Source organism: Solanum verrucosum, unplaced genomic scaffold, assembly GCF_900185275.1.
Source record: "Solanum verrucosum unplaced genomic scaffold, falcon-dt-bn FXZP01000196.1, whole genome shotgun sequence".
Classification (NCBI taxonomy): Eukaryota; Viridiplantae; Streptophyta; class Magnoliopsida; order Solanales; family Solanaceae; genus Solanum; species Solanum verrucosum.
The window spans coordinates 4,412,921-4,433,287 of NW_026020420.1; the positions used below are offsets into that span (position 1 = coordinate 4,412,921).

The 20,367-nt window shown below is 32.9% G+C and overlaps 3 protein-coding genes across 4 annotated transcripts; 1 reads left to right on the forward strand and 2 right to left on the reverse strand.

Moving 5' to 3' along the window:
* Positions 1-343: 343 nt before the first annotated feature.
* Positions 344-5,600, reverse strand: LOC125806995 (uncharacterized). The gene is made up of 3 exons (XM_049486745.1): positions 5,401-5,600; positions 1,421-1,626; positions 344-926 (listed from the first exon to the last, which is right to left on the reverse strand). Exons 1-3 carry the CDS (start codon positions 5,500-5,502, stop codon positions 662-664), a joined length of 573 nt encoding a protein of 190 aa, XP_049342702.1. The 5' UTR covers positions 5,503-5,600; the 3' UTR covers positions 344-661.
* Positions 5,601-7,420: 1,820 nt separating this feature from the next.
* On the reverse strand, positions 7,421-8,238 carry LOC125806794 (uncharacterized). Its single transcript, XM_049486546.1, has one exon. The coding sequence runs from the start codon at positions 8,149-8,151 to the stop codon at positions 7,786-7,788; it is 366 nt and encodes a 121-aa protein (XP_049342503.1). The 5' UTR covers positions 8,152-8,238; the 3' UTR covers positions 7,421-7,785.
* Positions 8,239-13,959: 5,721 nt separating this feature from the next.
* On the forward strand, positions 13,960-20,367 carry LOC125806791 (uncharacterized). 2 transcript variants are annotated; one of them, XM_049486541.1, is made up of 7 exons: positions 13,960-14,172; positions 15,208-16,313; positions 17,415-17,483; positions 17,659-17,787; positions 17,879-17,929; positions 18,988-19,136; positions 19,268-20,367. In XM_049486541.1, exons 1-7 carry the CDS (start codon positions 14,016-14,018, stop codon positions 20,106-20,108), a joined length of 2,502 nt encoding a protein of 833 aa, XP_049342498.1. In that variant the 5' UTR covers positions 13,960-14,015; the 3' UTR covers positions 20,109-20,367. The 2 variants fall into 2 exon arrangements, with proteins under 2 accessions (XP_049342498.1, XP_049342499.1); XM_049486542.1 differs by having other exon boundaries at positions 18,988-19,128; positions 19,263-20,367.

Below are 20,367 nucleotides of genomic sequence, written 5' to 3' on the forward strand. Positions count from 1 at the left end.
TTTACCTAACAAAATACGTCTATTTCTCCCTCTGCTTGCCTCCTAATTTTTAGACGCATTAAATATCTTTTCATGAATATTCACTGCTGCAATATCGTACTTGAATTTCATCCTTGTATGCTTTTTTTGTGTTAAGACAATAGTCTTTCTCATATTTTTATTTTTATATAATATACTCTTTTTCTTTAATCACAATACACAAATGACTTAATTTGTAGAAAAGTCCATGTTATATTTTATCGATTGCTTCATTTATCGTCATATTTTTTCGTGCAAATTTGCTTCAATCACCTCCTGTTTGAGTCCAGGGTCTATTAGTAACAACATTTCTACGTCACAAAAATAAGCGTAAAATATGTGTACATCTTAACCTCCCCAAACTTAACTTGTGGGACTACATTGAGTATGTTGTTGTAACAGTCAAGTGGCATGCAGATTCCACACTACCTTTGCCACAAAAGGGGAAGTTTATTTTTCTTCACCCAAATAATACAAGTTTTTCTATTTATCTATCTAATCGATCACTAGCAAATACCCAACAACAGAACGGTAAAAAAAAACAGATTTAATATAATAGACAAACTATATGTAGTACATTATACAACCAAAGTGTCAATGATGTAGGTAATATAGAGCCTAGCTAATGTTTCTTCTGCAAAATCTATGCATAACCAGCCATCCCGATATTTGAGCTAGTACGATTTGTCTTGTGAGCTGGCTGAGTAGTAGCCTTCGTGAAATACATGTAGAAATACACATTAAGGATCATGTTTGCAACGATAAAGACTGCTCCAGCAACAAAGACACCTTTCCTTAGCGTTTCGCAAGAGAAGTTTTCTGCTAAGAGCATATCACGATACTTGGTGTGGTATGCATTTTGCTTTGCTCCAGCAACAACACATGCCTCAGCAACCAGGAATGTCAGCCTGCAGATATAAATGTTTAGTATATCGTAGGATGAATCCTTTTAAGATGTCGTCGCGTGTAGTAACAGAAAAAAAGTAAAATCTCAGGATGCTGCTTATAGATCATGTGGATCACTCCCAAAATGAAGTTCGAAGGGTATCTTAGCATTAATATTAAGAAATGATTGCAATAACTTGATAACAAATTAGTGTACAAGGAGCAAAGACAATGTGAAGAGTGCAAATGTTTAATGATCATACACCATGGAGCATTCTAAATTGAGACAACGTTTAGATAAATGGAACTTCTTTTCCAGAATAACAAACATGTGATCTGATTTGCTTTCAAAATATAATAACATGTCAGAGGACAGAATTATGCACATCTATATATGCCAGCAGAAGATAGTTTGATGCTGATTGTTGACTGGATTACCATAAAAATGTAGTTCATATGGGACTTTTACTTCTACATAAATAAATGTGGTAAAGAAGTGTAATGATGAGACTCGCACCATGATGATACGAAGTATATAATGGTCCATGCACGATTTGAACCAGGAGATAAAGGTCTTCCGAAGCACATGCATTTTGTCACTCCCATAAGCAATGCCTCACCTGAAAGAAGAAACAAGAAAGCACCTACTCCATATCCAGTGGCAACGTCTGAGGTGTAAACACAATATGTACGATTGGTAATAGTATCATCATGCAGAGTACCCTGTCAAAAGGAACCAAATTATACAGCTAATGAGCAAGGTACAAATCACAAAGTTGATTAGTAGTTTAAGTCAGTCTAATCAGAGACTGCCATAACAGCCTGTCTCAGTGCCTAATCTTCTAAATCAATTGGCTGCAAAGTTTGATTGCTTTATCGGAGTTTTCTCGTCACTGCTCTATTTCATCCAACTTGCAGCCCCTTGAGAAGTTTTTTCATACAATTACCAAGTTTAATATATTTTTTTCCATGGATAGCAAGACAACTAGACTAGACATCAGTCTACCATTCCTAATTTTGAACCAAGAAATCTATTGGGATTTAACACCTTCTCATCTCTTGTTTCCTTTTTTGCCTTGAGCAATTGCAACACCTTCAAGTGTCATATAATGAGCTGCAATATTATAGATGGATTCACAGTCATCAAAAGCTGTGTTCATAAACTCACTTATTCATTCAACATCTTTCAGCTCATATAATTTCCAAAACACCCTTGGTTAATTGTTATTTTCAATTCACTTTTACAAAATAATTCCTTGAGAGGCATCATCCATCTTTTTTTCCCTTTCTGCTTTAATAACAGAAGGTTCAGAAGTCTACTCAAAAGTGATACATCCAATGTCTTCATTATAAATGAGCAAGAAACAGAGAGTGTTAGCTTTTCACATATCTGAATATTCTTATCACAACTTAATAGACTCATGTGCTAGACAATTCAATACAAGTAATCATTCCATACATCTCAGGCAAGCTGGAAAAGGGACACATCCCACAGGAACTTTTGTTCCAAGTCTCCAGTGAGGAAAAAAAAAGGGAATTTCTTCCAAATTCATTTCCCCCAACTCAAAATTGTAGGGTCTCAACCGACTTCCACATTATTATTTTATCATCCAGCTGACAGAATGTGATTGTACTTCTGTTTGCAATGATACTGATTCATGTTTTACAGATAGTTAAATTGAAACTCATTATGACAGTATAGACTGTGAATAAAAATTGAACCCTTTGGCTTCATAATAAGGGTTTCCCTTGCATTATATATAGTACAGAAGTTATCCCTGCTTATAGTGATCCTCAACATCAGATGAAAGTTCAATGAAAGTTCAAAGTCATTAATCCTATCAAATAGATAATTATTCTTGGGGGTAAATCTCAACCTCCATCCTTGGTTTTTTAAAATCAAAAGGGTAAATCTTAACCTCCATTAATATCTTTCCTGATTAGAGATATAAGACTAAAGAAACATCATGACTCTTGAATTAACTATTCACATGCTACAGAAACTCTTTAACTGCAGCTGCATCACTGGTACTCCCTTTTTCTTATCTGCCACATTCTGGTGACAGCACTCTAGTCCCCAACCCCTATGTTTAAAAAGCACAACATTTTAAGCAAACTCTATCCTATTGCATCATACTGCTAACTACCACAAAAAATGCATGGAATCATGCAACAACTGCGAGCACTTGAGATAATGAAAAAAGCAGGATTTATGCAACTGCTGCGATGACTTATGAGAATGCAAAACCAACCTAAGGAAAAGGAATATTAGAGTTATGATCACTTCATCCCTCTAGACTCACTGAGACAACTCACAATATTTCTCCCCACTGCAACTCCTCATCTGAACAATTGCCGCCATTTCCTGTTTATTTCTCTGGTGGGAGTGTTTGGTAAGTTTCTGTTTACTTCACTTTCTTATTTTAATCGATAGCCAAAGAGAAATGCTGTTGACGGGGATAGAAACAATTTCTTAGTAAAGGACATATAGGAATTATATTAACAGATGTACTCAATAGTAGAGTATAAATCAAGTGCCCCATCATTATACTAGGTAGAAGTTCTTAAACACAAGTGATTTATCTAAGTTGGACATAAGGTGAAAAGTTCTTTAAAAAAGTAAACATTCACCATCCATAAGTCCATACAGATTAGGGACTATAGCTGCTAATAATTCTTAGTTCTGATTATAACTCAAAGCAATTCGAGAAGAATGAAATGAGATAAAGGAAAATAGAAAATGAAGAAGAGCTTCAAGTGATTTATTTCGTGGGCAATAAGAGTTCTTCTTTACATTTCATAGATGCATTTTACAAGTGTCAGCAGTAGGATGAGTAATTTGGATGAATATAAAAGTTCATTCTGTTGGAGAGGAAGATCAAGAAAATGGTCCAATGCTCGAGGCGTATGAAAACGAATTTCCTTAATAACATTTTGCCCCACCAGATAATGAAATAATTCAGCATATCCTCTAGGATTCAATAAGCCTTTTCTACAAGAGGGAACATCAAAATTTATACAAACAAACAAGTCCGGTAGAGAAAAGAATGGAACAAATAAAAATTTGCAGGGGATACTGATTAGGCCAGAGAGAGTGTGTGAATCGACTCTATAATCACACACTCTTTAACCTAATAATTTGTCTCCAGTGATTATTATTCCCTACAAAATCTTGCTTGTTCCTTCTCTTCTTTTTCTTTACTGGACATGTTTGTTTGTGTATTTAAATTTTGATATTCCTGTTCCCCTCTATTTGTAGAGGGAGGCTTGTTGAATCCTAGGAGGATTAGCCTAATATTTCATTATTTGGTGGGGATGAAATATCCTTAAGATTGATGGAGAGAAAGATCATGAAAATGGTGATGCTTGAGGCATGTGAAAACACACTATCCTTCGATCTAAAAATTAGTTATCCTGGTGCATATCCAGTGTCAGAACGTTATGGTTTTGATGTTGGATTAACTCAATTGACCTGGAAACCAAGTTCACTTGTATGAGAAGGATCTCACACTTCCATCAGATAAAACAGAACAAACATTTCAATAAGACATAATTCAGTAATGAAGCACAACCAAAGGACAATCTGAATCATTCCAAATAAACTGAAAAATCTTTAAATAGTACAACAATGTACCAATGTAATCTCACACGTACGGTTTGGGGAGGGTAAGATGTACACAAACCTTACATCTACCTTGTGGAGGTAGAGAAGTTGTTTCTAATAGACCCTCGACTCAAAAGAATCTTTAAGTAGTACAAATCATCTATTTTTCTACTATCCATAGGCATTGATGATCCATTTCAACAGAACATAGCTGCTATGAAACACGATCCTCTGGGCTCTGACTCAGTTAGCAATAACAGTGTCACAAATAACAAGTTTATTGGTGTTCAATCATTTCTTCAAACTTCTCACAGACTGGAATCATTTCTCCATCATACACTAGTATCTTGATCTAAGAAGTTTAACCACACGTTAATTACGTTCTGTAAATTTGTGTAATGGATAATTGCCGTAAATCTTTTCTCATTTTCAAATCCTACAAGTTTTCACCAATGGCTATCCACAACACAGTTTTAAGTTGAGAATACAATTAACTAATAAAAGTATGTTCTCTCTAACAGCTTAAGCTTTAGATAAGATAGTCACACACTTTTAACACCAACTCTATAATGAACATATATTCATTAACCAAACCGATAAATAACACTTATCGTCTACCTTTAACTATAACTACATATTCCATTACACTACGGCCAACAATCAACATAAATAACACTTACACCAAACGAATTAACTATAAGAGTTAATAAATGCAGCAATTTCAGATCTTAAAAAAGCAATCATTCAATAGCACAACACAATTACACAATATACACAAATTCGCGCTGGATCTAACTAAGTTTAAGCTCAATTTACACTCATGAGCTACATATATACACACAAAAAAAGGCAAAAGCAGTAGATAGAGTAGATGAAAGAGGAGAAGTGATTACAGTGCTCCGGCGACGTTCGGCGGCAATGGCGAATCCGAAAGCGATTAAGCTCAGTACAATTACTAGCAGATGAACAAGGGAAGATCCTCTGCCTTCCGCCATTTCTTAAAGCTTCGATTTAGGGCTTTTCACTTCAGTTTAAGAGTGTGTGTGAACTGTGTGTTCTTAGTGAGTGTTTTGTGTTGAGTACTTTTTTGAGCAGTGTTTAAAGGTGGGAAATAGAAATTAAAAGGCGTGAAAAAGAAGAGGAAAGTACTCACGCGATGTCAAGGAGCGTTTAGTATACGCGATGGGATTTTGGTCTCTGCAATCTGCTGTTATTTTGGCTTGTGTCTCACTCGCCGGTGATTAAATTTATTTATGGGGAATGATAAAATGTGAGCGTCCTCATCTTTTGTGGTGGGGCACCTGTACATTTGGGAGTGTTAGGTAGCTCGTTCGGGGTGAGTTATGTTAGTATTAAGTTATGTATAAGTAATATTGTGTTCGGTTGCTAGTAAAGAGATAAAATTAAAATAGTATTTGATTTGTAATTTAAAAATGCTCACAACTAATATATTATGAAATCGTTTGGTTGGAAATAAGTTATCCTGAAATAAGTTATTTCATCATATATATGAAATAACTTATTCGATAACTAAGGTATAAATGGTGGAATAAGTAATGTCATGACTACCTAATACCTCAAACCAAACACATTATAAAATAGTCCTACACTTTATTCTTGAAATTATTATATCTTATATGTCATACCAAACGACTCCTATAAATTATGCATGATAGAAGGTAATAACTAATCACTGCATAATTAATACTCATATAAAATAAGGAGTATATGATTCTCCCATAACTAATTTCTACATTATAAATATTTGAATAATTCTAATCGACTACCAAGAGTGACTCTTGTTGTTTAACTTCCTATGGGCATGGTACCGTTTTTGAAAATTTTGATTCACTAATTAACCTTGTACTACTCAATACTTAATCCCAATTTCCCAACAATAACAATAATATATTTAGTGTAATCTCATAAATCGAAATTAAAAAAACTAACGTGTACATTAATTTTACCCTTATTTTGTGAAATAAAGATATTATTTTCAATAAATCCTACTAACTACTAAGTACTAAAAAGCAAATGATGACCCAAACAAGAAAGAAGACCCATTTTACAGGTCCAGCTAAATTAACTCGAGCAAGCTCCCAGAACCCAAATCAATCGGGCCTGTTTCAATTTGAATTGGCCCATTTCAGGAATCTGAATGTTGCGGGTTTTGTGTTTTTGGAAGTTAATTGAAAATCTCATGAGAAAACGTTAGATCTACTTCTAATTTTATTATTTATTATATAAATTATTGAGCATGTTAGACAGTTGTCTAATGTTTCACTTGTAAGATAAAATATTTTATATATATATATAAAAGGTTGTCTAGAAAGAGTCCCAATTGCTATGTATACACAACTTTTAACAATAGAAACAAAATCTAAAACGATAACTCAAACAAGTCACATTTGTCAAAATCCTAGTCGCTTTATCGTGAAGCAAGTCCATTCCAATATGTGATTTAATTTTTTATTTCCATTTGGTTTTTCGGTATTCACATTAGAATTCGATTAAATTTGATGTTTCCTAATTTCATACTTAAAGAGATTCGAATTGGAGACCTCTGTTAAAGACGAAGGAGTACTTAACACTCCACCACAACTCTTGTTGATGATCCATATATTCCAATATCTACTCATTACGAGCCGTAAAATCAGTCACTAATGCTTGTATCAGGGTAGACTGTCTATATTACACTCATTAAAGATGTGATCCTTTTCTGAGAGCCTGTGTGAATGCAGAAATTTTAGTGCACTAGACTGTCTCTATATAATTTGTTTTGTTATTGCTATCATGTTGCAATTCCCTCAGTTTGTTCATAACTTCATGACATTCCAATGAGCCAAGAAATTCCATAAACACATTTAAATCCTTTGTCACCAGTTTTATGAATTGAAATGAAATAGTAACAACAAAAAAATTCTCAGACTGCTAATTATTCATAGTTAGAGTAATCATAAAACATTGTTCATCTGTACATGTGCATTTTCAAGTACTTATTGCAACTAAACTTTAGATATGATATTGTAAGTGACGATACCGGTCTTAATGTTGTTGCTTAGACTTTTCAAGAATGTCATTGTATTCGTGTTAGATCCTCTAAAATTTTACATTGCTAGATTTTGAAAAATCTCACACACACGACAAGATTCTTGAAAAGTCTTGAGCAACATAAGTTATCATGATCCACTAAGATTCAACTTTTTATAACTCCGATTCGTAAAAAAAGAAAAACTACACTTACAAAGATCAAAATACAAATATGTCTCTTTTTTCTATTAACTTGGAACTTCCTTGATGGCTTTTAAATCCCAAACATCATCATCCCACAAAACATCATTGTACAAGTTAATATAAGCTTCTCCCAAGAACTCCATGTCCCAAACAGGTGACCAACATGTTCCCCATGACATTTGCTCATCCACAACAACATTATCATTACTCCATGAACAAAGCCATTCATTAATCCAATTATCACACTCACCCATCAACTCCACCTCCTTCACAACATCTCCTCCACCATTATTTTCCCTATGTTCTTCCTCTATTTTCACCTCTTCACTTTGTTTCTCAACAACCCTTTTGACCTTTTTCATCTCCCCATAATTATTTCCTATCTTCTTATTACCTCTTTCCCTCTTCATCTTATATATTGGATCTTGCAGTCAAACTCCCTTCTGCCTTTTGCCTTATTGTACTCGAGGGTCAATCTCCGTCTAGCCCCAAAAAAACTTAGAACAGGAATTAATGATCTTGTTCTTGATTTATACACTAACTTTTTGTTGCATTTGTTACATTTGGAAGGAAATGCTTGTTATTTATAAATGTTGAGATTTAGAGGTGATGCAAGTTGGCCAAAATTAAATAAACAAGTGACAAATTTGAGGAAAGAGAAAGTTGCAAGTTCCCAAAATCACATGCCAAAAGTGGATAATTGACCTTTGGGGAGCCATGAGAGTTCTATGTATTGGAAGTATTTGGACCATAACAAAGTAGTAGATGCGTGTGTGGCAAAAGTTCAATGAACAATCAACTATATCAAGTTGAATTGAATGTGACCCGTTCTATTGTCGTATTTGTCGACATAAGAAAATTTAATACCTAATTATTTTTGCTATTTCACCCAATACATTTTTATCTTTTGTTAATATAAATATTAAAATTTAAATATGTACACAAATTAAATTATAAACTCTCAATTATTAGAATTCAAAATTGTTATCTAAGAACCCAAAATTCATAAAATTAAAATCTTGACTCAATCTTTATTTTGAAACTTCACTCTGTGTGACATAGTTTGATTTGTTATAACAAAAATAAAAAAGATTTTGGAAGTTGTTATCAACACGTCATAACGTTTTTGTGATCATAAAAACATCGACTCAAAGCAAGTTAAAATTCAAATATTTTTTAAAATACAATAATATGTTATTCCTTTTAAATCAAACTTATAAAAAAAAAAGTCATATAATAGATAATATGTATGATAATAAATTGTATAAAAAAAATTTACAACTTACCTTATTCTACCAAATTTATTGAGTGTTAGGTCACGATTTTAATTAAGTGCTAAAAGTAGGGCATTTATTAGTTAAATTTGTTGATTGGTGGGGTTGTGTGCAAACGTCCAAGTTGTATCATTTGAGTGTCATTAGGAGGCAAATTGGGGCATCCTTTTTGTCATTGTCGAAAGGCTGGCCGTTTTAATTTGGGTCACGTCGACCTCTTGGGATTAGTATTTGCCCCACATATGACATATTCGCATCGGGAGGTAAAACGCTTGTAAATAAGAAAATTTTGATTAGCAATAAAAATATATCACTTTATTTCAATCTTTATTGATACGATATATTTTTTATATTTATGACGAGGTTAGAAATATGCTTTGTGATCCATGTAAATTTAATAGTTTCAAAAAGATATACAAAATAAATATAATTATTACTGTAGTATTAACCTGAATCTTTTATAAACTTCAATTCAAATTGTGAATTTATTTCTGCCTCAAATATGTAATTTTGGACCTGTTATAATACTTTTTACTATCAAAATATGTCATTAATGATAATGGGAGACGTAAAAATATATTAAAATATAAAAAAATGTATTATTTTTCTTGGGAAAAAAAATCTAAAATATATTCAAATTTTGACTGAAATTGTTGTAACAATCCCGAACTTTGGAAATGACATTTTACCCTTGCACTATTTAATAGTGTATTTTAAAGGTATATATGTGCCAACGCTGGACATCATAAATATTGCATCATTATAAATAGTAATGTGTCCACGTGGACACACATATATCTTTAAAATACATTATTAAATAGTGCAGGTGGGTAATAGGTCCCGCTCAAAATTTGAAATTGCTACTATAATTTCGATCAAAGTTTGAATATATTTTGAACCTTTTTTTTTTTTTTTTGAACATATATATTACTCTTAGTGACACTCAAAAGATGCCATTATTTTTTTGAACGTTTAAAAAAAAACATAACTTATACTACAAATCAATATTATACCATGTCATAATTGTAGATATCCCTATACATTTACAATAAATCAAATACTTATAATCTATATTATATAATCTCAACATGATTGTAATGCGATAGTTGAGATTCTTCCATTCTTATGTTGAGAGTGTCGCTCCTAGAAATAAGTCGTGTAATACATAATTTTAAATCAATCGATCTTCTATATAAATAACTAGAGTTAATTCCCTAAATTGTCACCCAAGTTAAGAGAATTGCCTTGAAATATCATTTATATTTCATTTAGGATCAAAATATCACTTAACTATCCCTATTTTCCTCCAAATATACTTGACATTTCAAAAGCATCACTCTCTCCTAGTTGGCATGACATGTCATTAAAGTCTTTTTTTTTAACAATAGACTAATTTGATTCATTAAACCCATATAACTAAAATAATGATCATATTATTTTGAAAAAAAATATATTAGTAGTTTATTAAGAATAAATCTTCATACTTAAGAATCTTTTATTATGATTAAACTTTTTATTTTTTTATGTTATGAAGAATAGGTTTATAAAACGTATTATGATATCATTAATTTTGAATACTTATAAACTTATACATTCAAGAAAAAATCGATAAACATATCACTTATGAATGCTAACTTACATCAATTAATCATAAATTTTACAATGAATCAATATTATTAAATGTTAATTAACTATTACAATAAAATTAATTGTCTATTTTGAAATTCATGCTTATAATATTTTTTTCTTGAAAAAAAGTAAAAAGTGAATAATATTATTACTGTTTTTTATCAAAAAAATAAAATAAATACTAAATATCTCAAAAGTCTCCTTCTATTCTAGTTGATATATCATGTTATTAAATCATCATTTAAAAAAATAATAGACCTATTTGACTCATCAAACTTATGTCTCTACAAGGTAAATATATAAATTACATGAGAATTTATGAAGATTATAAAAAAGGTTAAAAAACTAATTGCTTATTTTTTTTTACCAAACAAAATTCAATGAAAAAACTTTGTATGCAATTATTACTTGGTAATTTTTAAAATTCCTAAGTAAATTATTTGAAAATTTTAAGCAATTTTTTTTATAAAAGTATTCAAATAAATTTGTAAGGTTGACAAGAAAGTTGGTGAAAGAGAAAATTATTAGTTATTTTTTAAAAATTTAATTTTGTATTCTTATTCTTGCTATATTATATTATATTTTAACTTATCATACAATTAAACACCAATATATATTCTCATCTCATCCCAAATTCATGAAATACAAGTAATAATTAATTGAATTGCATATTTTAATTCAATAATATGTTTATATGAGATTAATATACAGATAAATAAAGATAAAAAATTATTTTTAATAAAAATATTATTCACTTTCTATTTTCTTTTCAAAAAAAGATCTTGTAAGTATGGATTTCAAAGTACCCAATTAATTATTTTTAGTAGTTAATTGACCTTTAATATTATTGACCCAATATATAATATATGATTAATTGATGTAAGTTGACATTCATGTGTGATTTATATATCAATATTTTTTGAATATATGTGTTTAAAAGTATTCAAAATTGATGACATTATAGTAAGTTTTAAAAAACTATTCTTCATAGCATAAAAAAATAAAAAAAAAATAATTATGACGAAAGATTCTTAAACATGAAATTTTTTTCTTAATAAACTAATATATACTTTTTAGAAAATAATAAGATCATTATTTTAGTTAAATGAGTTTGATGAATTAAATAAGTCTATTCTTAAAAAAAAGAAAAGATTTAATGACATGGCATGCCAAATAGGAGAGGAGTGAGGCTTTTGAAGTGTCAAGTATATTTAGAGGAAAATAGGAATAGTTGAGTGATATTTTGGTCCTAAATGAAACATAAATGATATTTTAAGGCAATTTTCTAAACTTGGGTGACCATTTAGGAAATTGACTCTAAATAACTATCACGGTCCACGGACATCAGATAAGTCCAAAAAAATCCAACAGTAGAGGCGGCGGATAAGCTTGAAGAGAAGAGTGCACTCTACATCATGTGTTGTGGTGACCAAAAAACTTGGTGTTATTTTTGGCATCTTTGACAATTGACATCTTATAAATCATGTCGGCAGAACCTTCTAATTCTATCTTTTTTCATACAAAGAACAAAGGCATAGTGCATTGAAAATCATCAAATCTTTAACTATACTCCACTATACGTACATCTTATATTTCCAAAATTATATAAATAGAAGTTTCTCGTAGAAGAGCGTTTTCTTTTTTAATGAGTCTTATATAGTTGAATATGAATTATTGGGTTTAGTGTGTATTTATGGAAGTGCATGTGTATATAGTCGATTTTGGAAATCAACTTTACATTCGTAGCTATGAAGCACTTCAAATATATGAATATGAAAACGTTACACATACACGTACGTTCAGAGTTGGGCTTGGCCAGAAGATTTTAGTTACTCACCCCGTTTTATTTTACTTGACCATATATTAAATTTATTTATTTTTTTTGCTTTTTACTTATTTATTTTAGCAAGTCGAGAAAAAAATGTCATTTTCTTTTAATACTATTCTTATCATAATATTTTCAAAAACATAATTAATAAAATTAATTTAGTAAAATTAACCCGTAGACATGTTGCTCTTAGGCCTCCAAAGCCTACAAGCTAAATTACCAAACCTAACTTTAGACACAAATGATTAAAACGTTTGTAGTTAATTAACACAACCATTATAAACCCTTCTAGTTGATTTTGGATTTGAATTTCTTGGTTACGTTACATAATTCATAAAGGTCTATAATTAGTTGTACAAATTAAGTAGGAACATAAATACTCATGCAAGTAGCTCAACAATTTTATGACAATACGAAATTCTTCATCCACAATTTCTACGGTCTAAATAAAATCAGCAAATTGAATATTAAAAAAAATATATAATTTGAATAATATGTCGAAAAATGTTGAGAATACAATTATTACTAATAAAAATATGTTTATACTAACAACTTAAATTTTTAGATGAGATAATCACACACGTCAAAATAATATCAGAGCAGACAGAAATTCTAGGATCAATTTCAGTGCTACCAATGCAAAAGGAATTTCTACGAGCTTGACCATAAAAAAAATCAAATCTGCATGAGATCTTGAACTCGACGAAGGAACCAACTGACCAAAGCCCATCTAGTTGGGAAGTCCAAGCCGTTTCCATAGCAAGTTGGGCTTACAAGAAATAGTCAACCAGATTTTGCTTGTTGAGCAAAGTTTGATGTTATGGTATCTTTATGAAATGGCTAAAGTTTAAATAGTTTCCGAACGTTGCCTAAAGCTTGACTAGTAGTTTAAAAGGTGGCTATTCTTCGGTGTTTTGGAATTACAATTCTATGTGAGTGTCAAACAAATTTAGATTCGCATCAAATAGGTTCGTCCTATAAACCTTTTTATCGAAACGTGTAGAATCAAATTCTAAAATCTCTATTTAAAGATGGAGGAATAAAACTAATCTAACACACATTTTTGTGATACTTTAATCTTTAAAATATTCATCTTGGAATACGTTGTTGATTTAGGAGTGTATAAAAAAAAAACTAAATATTATATCATGATTATGATAAAAAGATATAACTTGTAAGTTTCAATATAATTTTTTTATATAAATAAATTTTGAATTTCTAATTACATCACATTTAAAACAATTATGTGTTTGTATATACTTATATTCCTTTTGCTCAAACACTCTCATTTCATCAACAATAAAACAACATCAAAATAACAAATTCAATGAGACTTGATCCTACTAATTTAAGGTAAATAACTCAATATTTAATTAAATATATCATTTAATTTTTTCGATAGCATGATAATATTATACTCTTTAAATATTTAAAATATATAGTTTTACTGAAACTTGCCTCAAGAGTATATAAATTCGCCCAAAAGTGCTGAAGTGTATTCGAACGGCGCAACTTCAGCGCGCCTGTGTGTTTTTGATCAACAATGGAGAATTCGCAAATCGGCGCCCTAAAACCCTTGCAAAACCTCTACCCTTTACCTCATCGCCGCCGGCTACTCATGAGCCAAACCTACAGTACACTGCTTCAGATTATATCCGATTGCCCGAGCACAGATTCCACCACTGATAAACAAAAACTAGGTAATTTGCTTAAATTTTATCTTATTTGGGTGAATTAGCAGAAAATGGAACTTAAAGTATGAATTTATATGCTTATTTATCCAATTTGAGATGACGATAGAATGGAATGACCAATATTGATGTATGAAGCAGAGTGGTAGTGGAGAGGATGCTTAGATGGATGTGTGGACATACTCGGAGGAGAGGTATGATTAGGAATGAAATTATGCATGACAAGGTAGGAGTGACATCAGCGGAAGACAATAGGAGGGAAGTGAGGTTGAGATTGATATGGTTCAGACACATGAAGAGGAGGTGTGAGATATTGGTTGTAGCATGAGTTTGAAGAGGCGGAGCTGGTTAGATAGAACATGACACAACTTCAGCATGATTGAGGACATGACCTTAATTAGGAAGATATAGAGGTCAAGGATTAGACTAGAGAGTTATTAGGTAGCCGAGAGTTGTCCCACTTTGTGAGGGAGAGTCTACTCTTTTCCTTTTAGCAGTGGTATTCATTTATTGCGTAGTTCCTATTTTTCGATATGTGTTGCTATCTGCTGCTATAGTTGTTTTTTTTTTTTGCTATTTTGGTGCCTTACATTCCTGCATTGGATACTTTTCTTTTGAGCCGAAGGTCTACTTGGAAACAACCTCTCTACCTCACAAAGGTAGAGGTAAGGTTTGCGTACATTGTACCCTGCCCAGACCCCACTTGTGGGATCACATTGGGTATGTTGTTGTTCATAGAATGGAATGACCTGTTACATCTATTAATTTGTTTCAGTTTTAATTGTTGTTTGTCTTAGATTCTGTGTGTGAGTATCTTTTTCCCCCTTTTGGTATATTACATGCAACAAATGTATCTCAATGTGTGTTATTGTGATGTTACATATGCTTCTGATAATCGTATGATTACACGTGTACAATATATAAACACAATGATGGTTCCCACTCTAGTTTAGAATTACAGTTTGACTTCAGTCTAAGAAGAAACTAAATAAGATTATAGTTATATTAGCATGTTGGTGTTGACGAAGCCATTTTAATTTACAGATGACAATGAGAGCAGTAAACTGGGAAAAGAAAATGAAGTCGGTGAATCAGTTGATCATCGTCTCATCAGGTCTGAGAATTTGTTAGGTACTGGTCCTGCTCATAACGAGTCTAACAATCTGGTAGTGCAACCGGGTTCTGGTGATAGAAGTGAAGGGAACTCTCGTTATGGATATGGAGATTTTACTCGTGCACGAATGCAAGTAGATTTAGATCTGTCAAATCATACAAGTGATGCAGTAGAAGGCGATAGAGGTGATTTTATAACAAACGATATCATTGATATGAATAGTTTGGTACACAAAACTCTTGGTTGTAACTATCAAATGGTCAAGGAACCTGGGAATAGGTGTAGCACTCATGAATCTGAGGTGAAAGAGCCTGATCCTATCAGACCGGTAGGATTAGACAAAGACTCCAGTATTGATGATGTCAGTGCAGGAATAGAATCATGTTTTGGTGCGGATGCAATTGCTGATTTGTCGCAACCTGCAGAGCTCTCTGAAGAGAAAATGGATGTTTCTGAGACACATTTTTCAGAAGAAATGAAGCATGGATTGCGTGTAAAAGAGGTGGAGTTGGAAACACTGATATCTTCTGCTGGAGCAGCAGAGTCGTCTGTCCATGTTCCTATGGGTGAAGAGATGGAGGAAGGGGAAGCTTTCGGAGATTTTATGGTTTTTGATGAATCAGATTATGACATTCTTAATCATATTGGGAATGAGAAGAAGGATGGAGCAGATGAGTCTCCTGCTGACATTTCCGGTAGAGAAGAGTTTGCTTTTGATGTTCACGTTAATGCACCACAGAGGAAGGATGCTTATGCCTCTTCATCCATTGATGCAGTTGATGAGGATAGCACCTTTGTTGGGGGAGAGTTCATAAGAAAGTTCAGAGAAGAGCCGCAAGATAATACTGAAAAGGTTTTCCGCTCAAAGGATGTCGAGACCAGAAAGGTTTGTGTGTATGACACCATTTTGGATAGTGAAAATAATGCTAAGCAAGTTGGTGGAGACGTGAAGTTAGATCATCCTGCTGGTTCTCAATTTGACTCAACCTCCGGTGTAAATGCAAAAAAAAGAAAACACTTAAAAGTTGCTGCTGAGGTATGATCACTTCTTCGATTTGTTAGCACTTAATTTATGTTCTATCTATTTCAACTATGTGCTACTTTCAAGTCTGTACTGGTTAATTCATTTTTGTTTTCAGTTTTCCCAGTGTTAGGATTCAATAGGTGATTCCCTCCTTAGAAGTATTCTGACTTCTTCCAGCGATGGTTCTTCTTTACTTCACCATAAAAGTTGTTAGTTTGTGGCTAGTAAAGAATCTGTCCAGCTGTCTTACTTGTCTTGGACGTGGTACATTCTCATGCATCTATAAAACTATTTCCAATCTGCTATTGAACATAATTGCTGTTTCAAAGAGTGAAACTTCATATATGCCCGTCTGCACTTTTTGTGTGACTATTCCCAATTATAGACATTCCTAAAATCAAAAAAAGAAAGCTGACATTTGATCGATGTCATAAATGCATAAAGTGTCCAGACCTTTTACCATGCTTATTGACTATTATCAAAATCATCCAGACTTGACTATAATGCATTCTCCTCCTCCCCCTCCAGAAAATGAGAAAATGGTAGTAAGGACTTTAGTAGGTTTCTGAGGTTACTGAATCTGCATCTGCATACTTTGTATATGGTGCATTATCTAAAGTTACTGACACCACATCTGCATACTTTGAATATAGTGCATTATTTGATTTTCTTGCTTGACCGGTGGATGGAAGGAAATGGACAAAGTAGAAATTGGACTTCTGTTACTGAAATTTTTCATAATATCACAGTCTTCTAATGAAACATTTATTTGATAAGGTAAAGTTTCATTGATGAAGGTACCAAGATGGTACTGTTAGTCTGTTACAGTGCTCCACCTGCAGATAAAAAACTGACTTCTACGAGTCACTTAACTCCTCTAGAAATCCATGTAGTGATACAAATTTTCCACAATACTGTTACACCAGAAATGCAAAATTTATAAACGTTTATTTTAATGTATTGAACATTCAAGGTCATGTTTGTGTCTGCAAGTCAGTACGATAATGTAGATGGATAAAGTATAGTTTGCAATTTGTTAGACATCAGTCTCACTTTCTATGTTTTCATCAGCTGCGAATATTGTTATATTTGATTCTGTTCATCTTGTGACAGAATGAGAATATTGGTAAAAATGAAAAGAAGCGAGGTCCTTTAACCAAGGAAAGCAAAGCAAGGAAAAAGGTGCACCATCTTGTTCTCTCTTCGTTTTCATTCATTTGTAAATGAGTTTATCATCCCTTTACTGAATGCGGATGTTAAATATGGTAGAATGATATGCTTATTCTCAGATTTATAGGATCAAGTTGTTCATTCTTTCGTATGTCTCTATTTACAAAGGAACTTGTATATTTTGTAGGCCAAGCGGAGAAGTAAACGAGCTGAAGAGAGAATAAAGCTTGGAGTTAAAAGGCTGAGGCTTCCAACAGTGGTGAAACCAAAAGTCGTGAAATATTGCCGCCATTATCTCAAGGGAAGATGCTTAGAGGTAATTCAGAATCGTATAATATAGGGTAAGATGATTTAGCAAATCTTTCAATGTTTTGGGGATCTGACTTTCTTCATTTGTCTTCTGACAGGGTGAGGCGTGTAAATTTTCTCATGATACCATCCCCTTGACAAAGTCAAAGGTCTGTTTTTGCTGCTTTTATTTTATTTATTTATTATACCATATTGTTGCAAGCAGTTGGCAATGCTAGGAGATTTGAAGTCCTGCTGCGATGCTACTGCTTACCTTACTTTTGAATTGAGAGCGGGTATAGTCTATTTGAAATAGCAACCCGTGAGTTTGGAATGTTTACCAGCATTCCAATCATCGCCATATTCTGAAATCTTATTTGTTTTTGGTAATTTTGTCACGAGACATAGAACTTGAAATGATCATGTAGGTCTACCCTATAAAAGTTATAGCTGCTCCCTTCAGTCTGGAACTAACAACTTAAATCGGCGGTGGGGGACCTTACTATGTACACATATTCCACATTTTAGGCTATGCTTTAAATTATATATGTTGTATCGTTTGTGTTGATTAAAATTAGTTTGTCTAGTATGGATACATGTCAATTTCAGATTGTAGAGCTAGATCTGAGCGTCTAAGTATCTATTTTGTGTCTACTACTCCCTCCGTCCCATATTAGTTGATCATCTTACTAAAAATAGTTGTCTCATATTAGTTGATCACCTTACTAAATCAGTAAAGCATTTATTAAATTTTCCTATATTACCCTTGTAATTAATTCTTTTTGAAAGCGTTCACATATATTTGTAAAATTTCCAAGAAGTTTTTTAAGGGGTGGATTAGTAAAATTATCTTCTTATTTATGATTTCTTAATATGCGTGTAAAAAGGAAAAAGATCAACTAATATGGGATTGAGGGAGTATATGCTTAGATTCTTATTGAGAAAGCAACTCACCAAGGCATAAAATGTTTGCAGCAGTTTTGAGGCTACTGTCTCTTTTTATAATGTCCAAGAAAAATTTTGCTTGCTGTTTTAAGTTCCATTTCATGATTTTTGATTTGCAGCACTGTCAAATTGTTCAGAAAATGAACAAAATTTTAATATCTCCTTTACTTTCAAAAGTATCCGCTGTTGCTTTTACAAGTATTTGTTTCTATCATGTAGCATAACATCCATGTTTCTACCTTTGTTCTGGCTTCTAACGTTTGTAAAGATCTTTCCTCTTCAGCCATGTTGTCATTTTGCACGTCAGTCTTGCATGAAAGGTGATGACTGCCCGTTTGATCATCAACTCTCCAAGTATCCGTGCGATAAATATGCTTCCCAAGGGTTTTGCAACAGAGGTTCTAGTTGTTTATTTTCACATGAGGTATCGTCCTCCCTGCAATTCAACTTTTTAACTTTTCAGTTGTGCACAATTTTTTATTTTCTTACATCTTTGGAGGTGTGTTTTCCTCTTTTATATCAAGATATTTAACTTCTTATGTCACTGGCATATCTCAGATAACTGTTAAGACAGAGGCAGTTACAAATCCTATTGCTTCAAACTCTTTGGTCCAAGTAAACACAAATGGAATGTCGCATAAAGACGTTAACTCCACATCTAGTTCAGCTGGGCTTGTTCCCCGTAATAGCACTGAGCGAACTGTATTAGAGCATGTGCGAAAGCCAGCTGCATCAACACCCAAAGGTATCACGTTCTTATCTCATGGGAAGTCTTTGCAAGGTGATGCCAGAAAGCATGAAGAAGTTGGTTTACCCTCCAAAGCAAATGGTGTTGACAATATTCAGAAACCGAATGGATTTATGAAAGGCGCATCTACGAGGACACCACAAGGAATGAACTTCTTGTCCTTTGGCCGAGCACCTTCAGCTGAGCCTAGTGGTGACACATTGTCAGGCGTGCTTAATATGGATTATGGAGTTGATAAATTGCAACTGGTTGACATGAAAGCCAAGTTAGGGAGCATCAATCAAATGTCAACTAGAACCCCTCCTGGTTCTGTACCTCGGGGTGTAAACTTCCTATCAGTTGACAAAGCAGTAGAAGATAGATCGCATCCTAATGAGTGTTACAGTGCTTCATCACCCATTCAGAGGAGACAAAGTGCACCAAATACAACTTCCAGCGAAATGCCATTTAGACAGTTGAGTTCTTTATTTCCAGCTGGGCAGTCCTTAATCCAGTCCGCACAAAAGTGCAATGCAGAAATTGCCAGCTCCCCGAAGGCACCGTTCCTTGCAAATACACCAAGCTCGATTCAAAAGGCTCTTCAGTCAACTTTAGCATTTGCGGCCAAGTTTGACTTGGGAGTCAAGTGTGGAATGTCCAATGGTTCCCGACATTAGTTCCATAATCAATGCTAAGGCTGGAAGTTCAAAGAATAGGTGAAGGAATTTAACGGTCTTCGATTGTGGTTATGAAAGCATGCTCATGCTTAATAAGTTATGAAGGCAGTCTGTATGTTTGAGTAATGAAGTTGTCAGTTGGTTTTTTCCTTACCCTTTCATATGAGAAATGAGTTTATTTAAAAATCATAAAACAACAAATACATTCTCTCGTCTTGAAGATATGACAAACTGAGCTAAAAACAATATTTTTATGGTC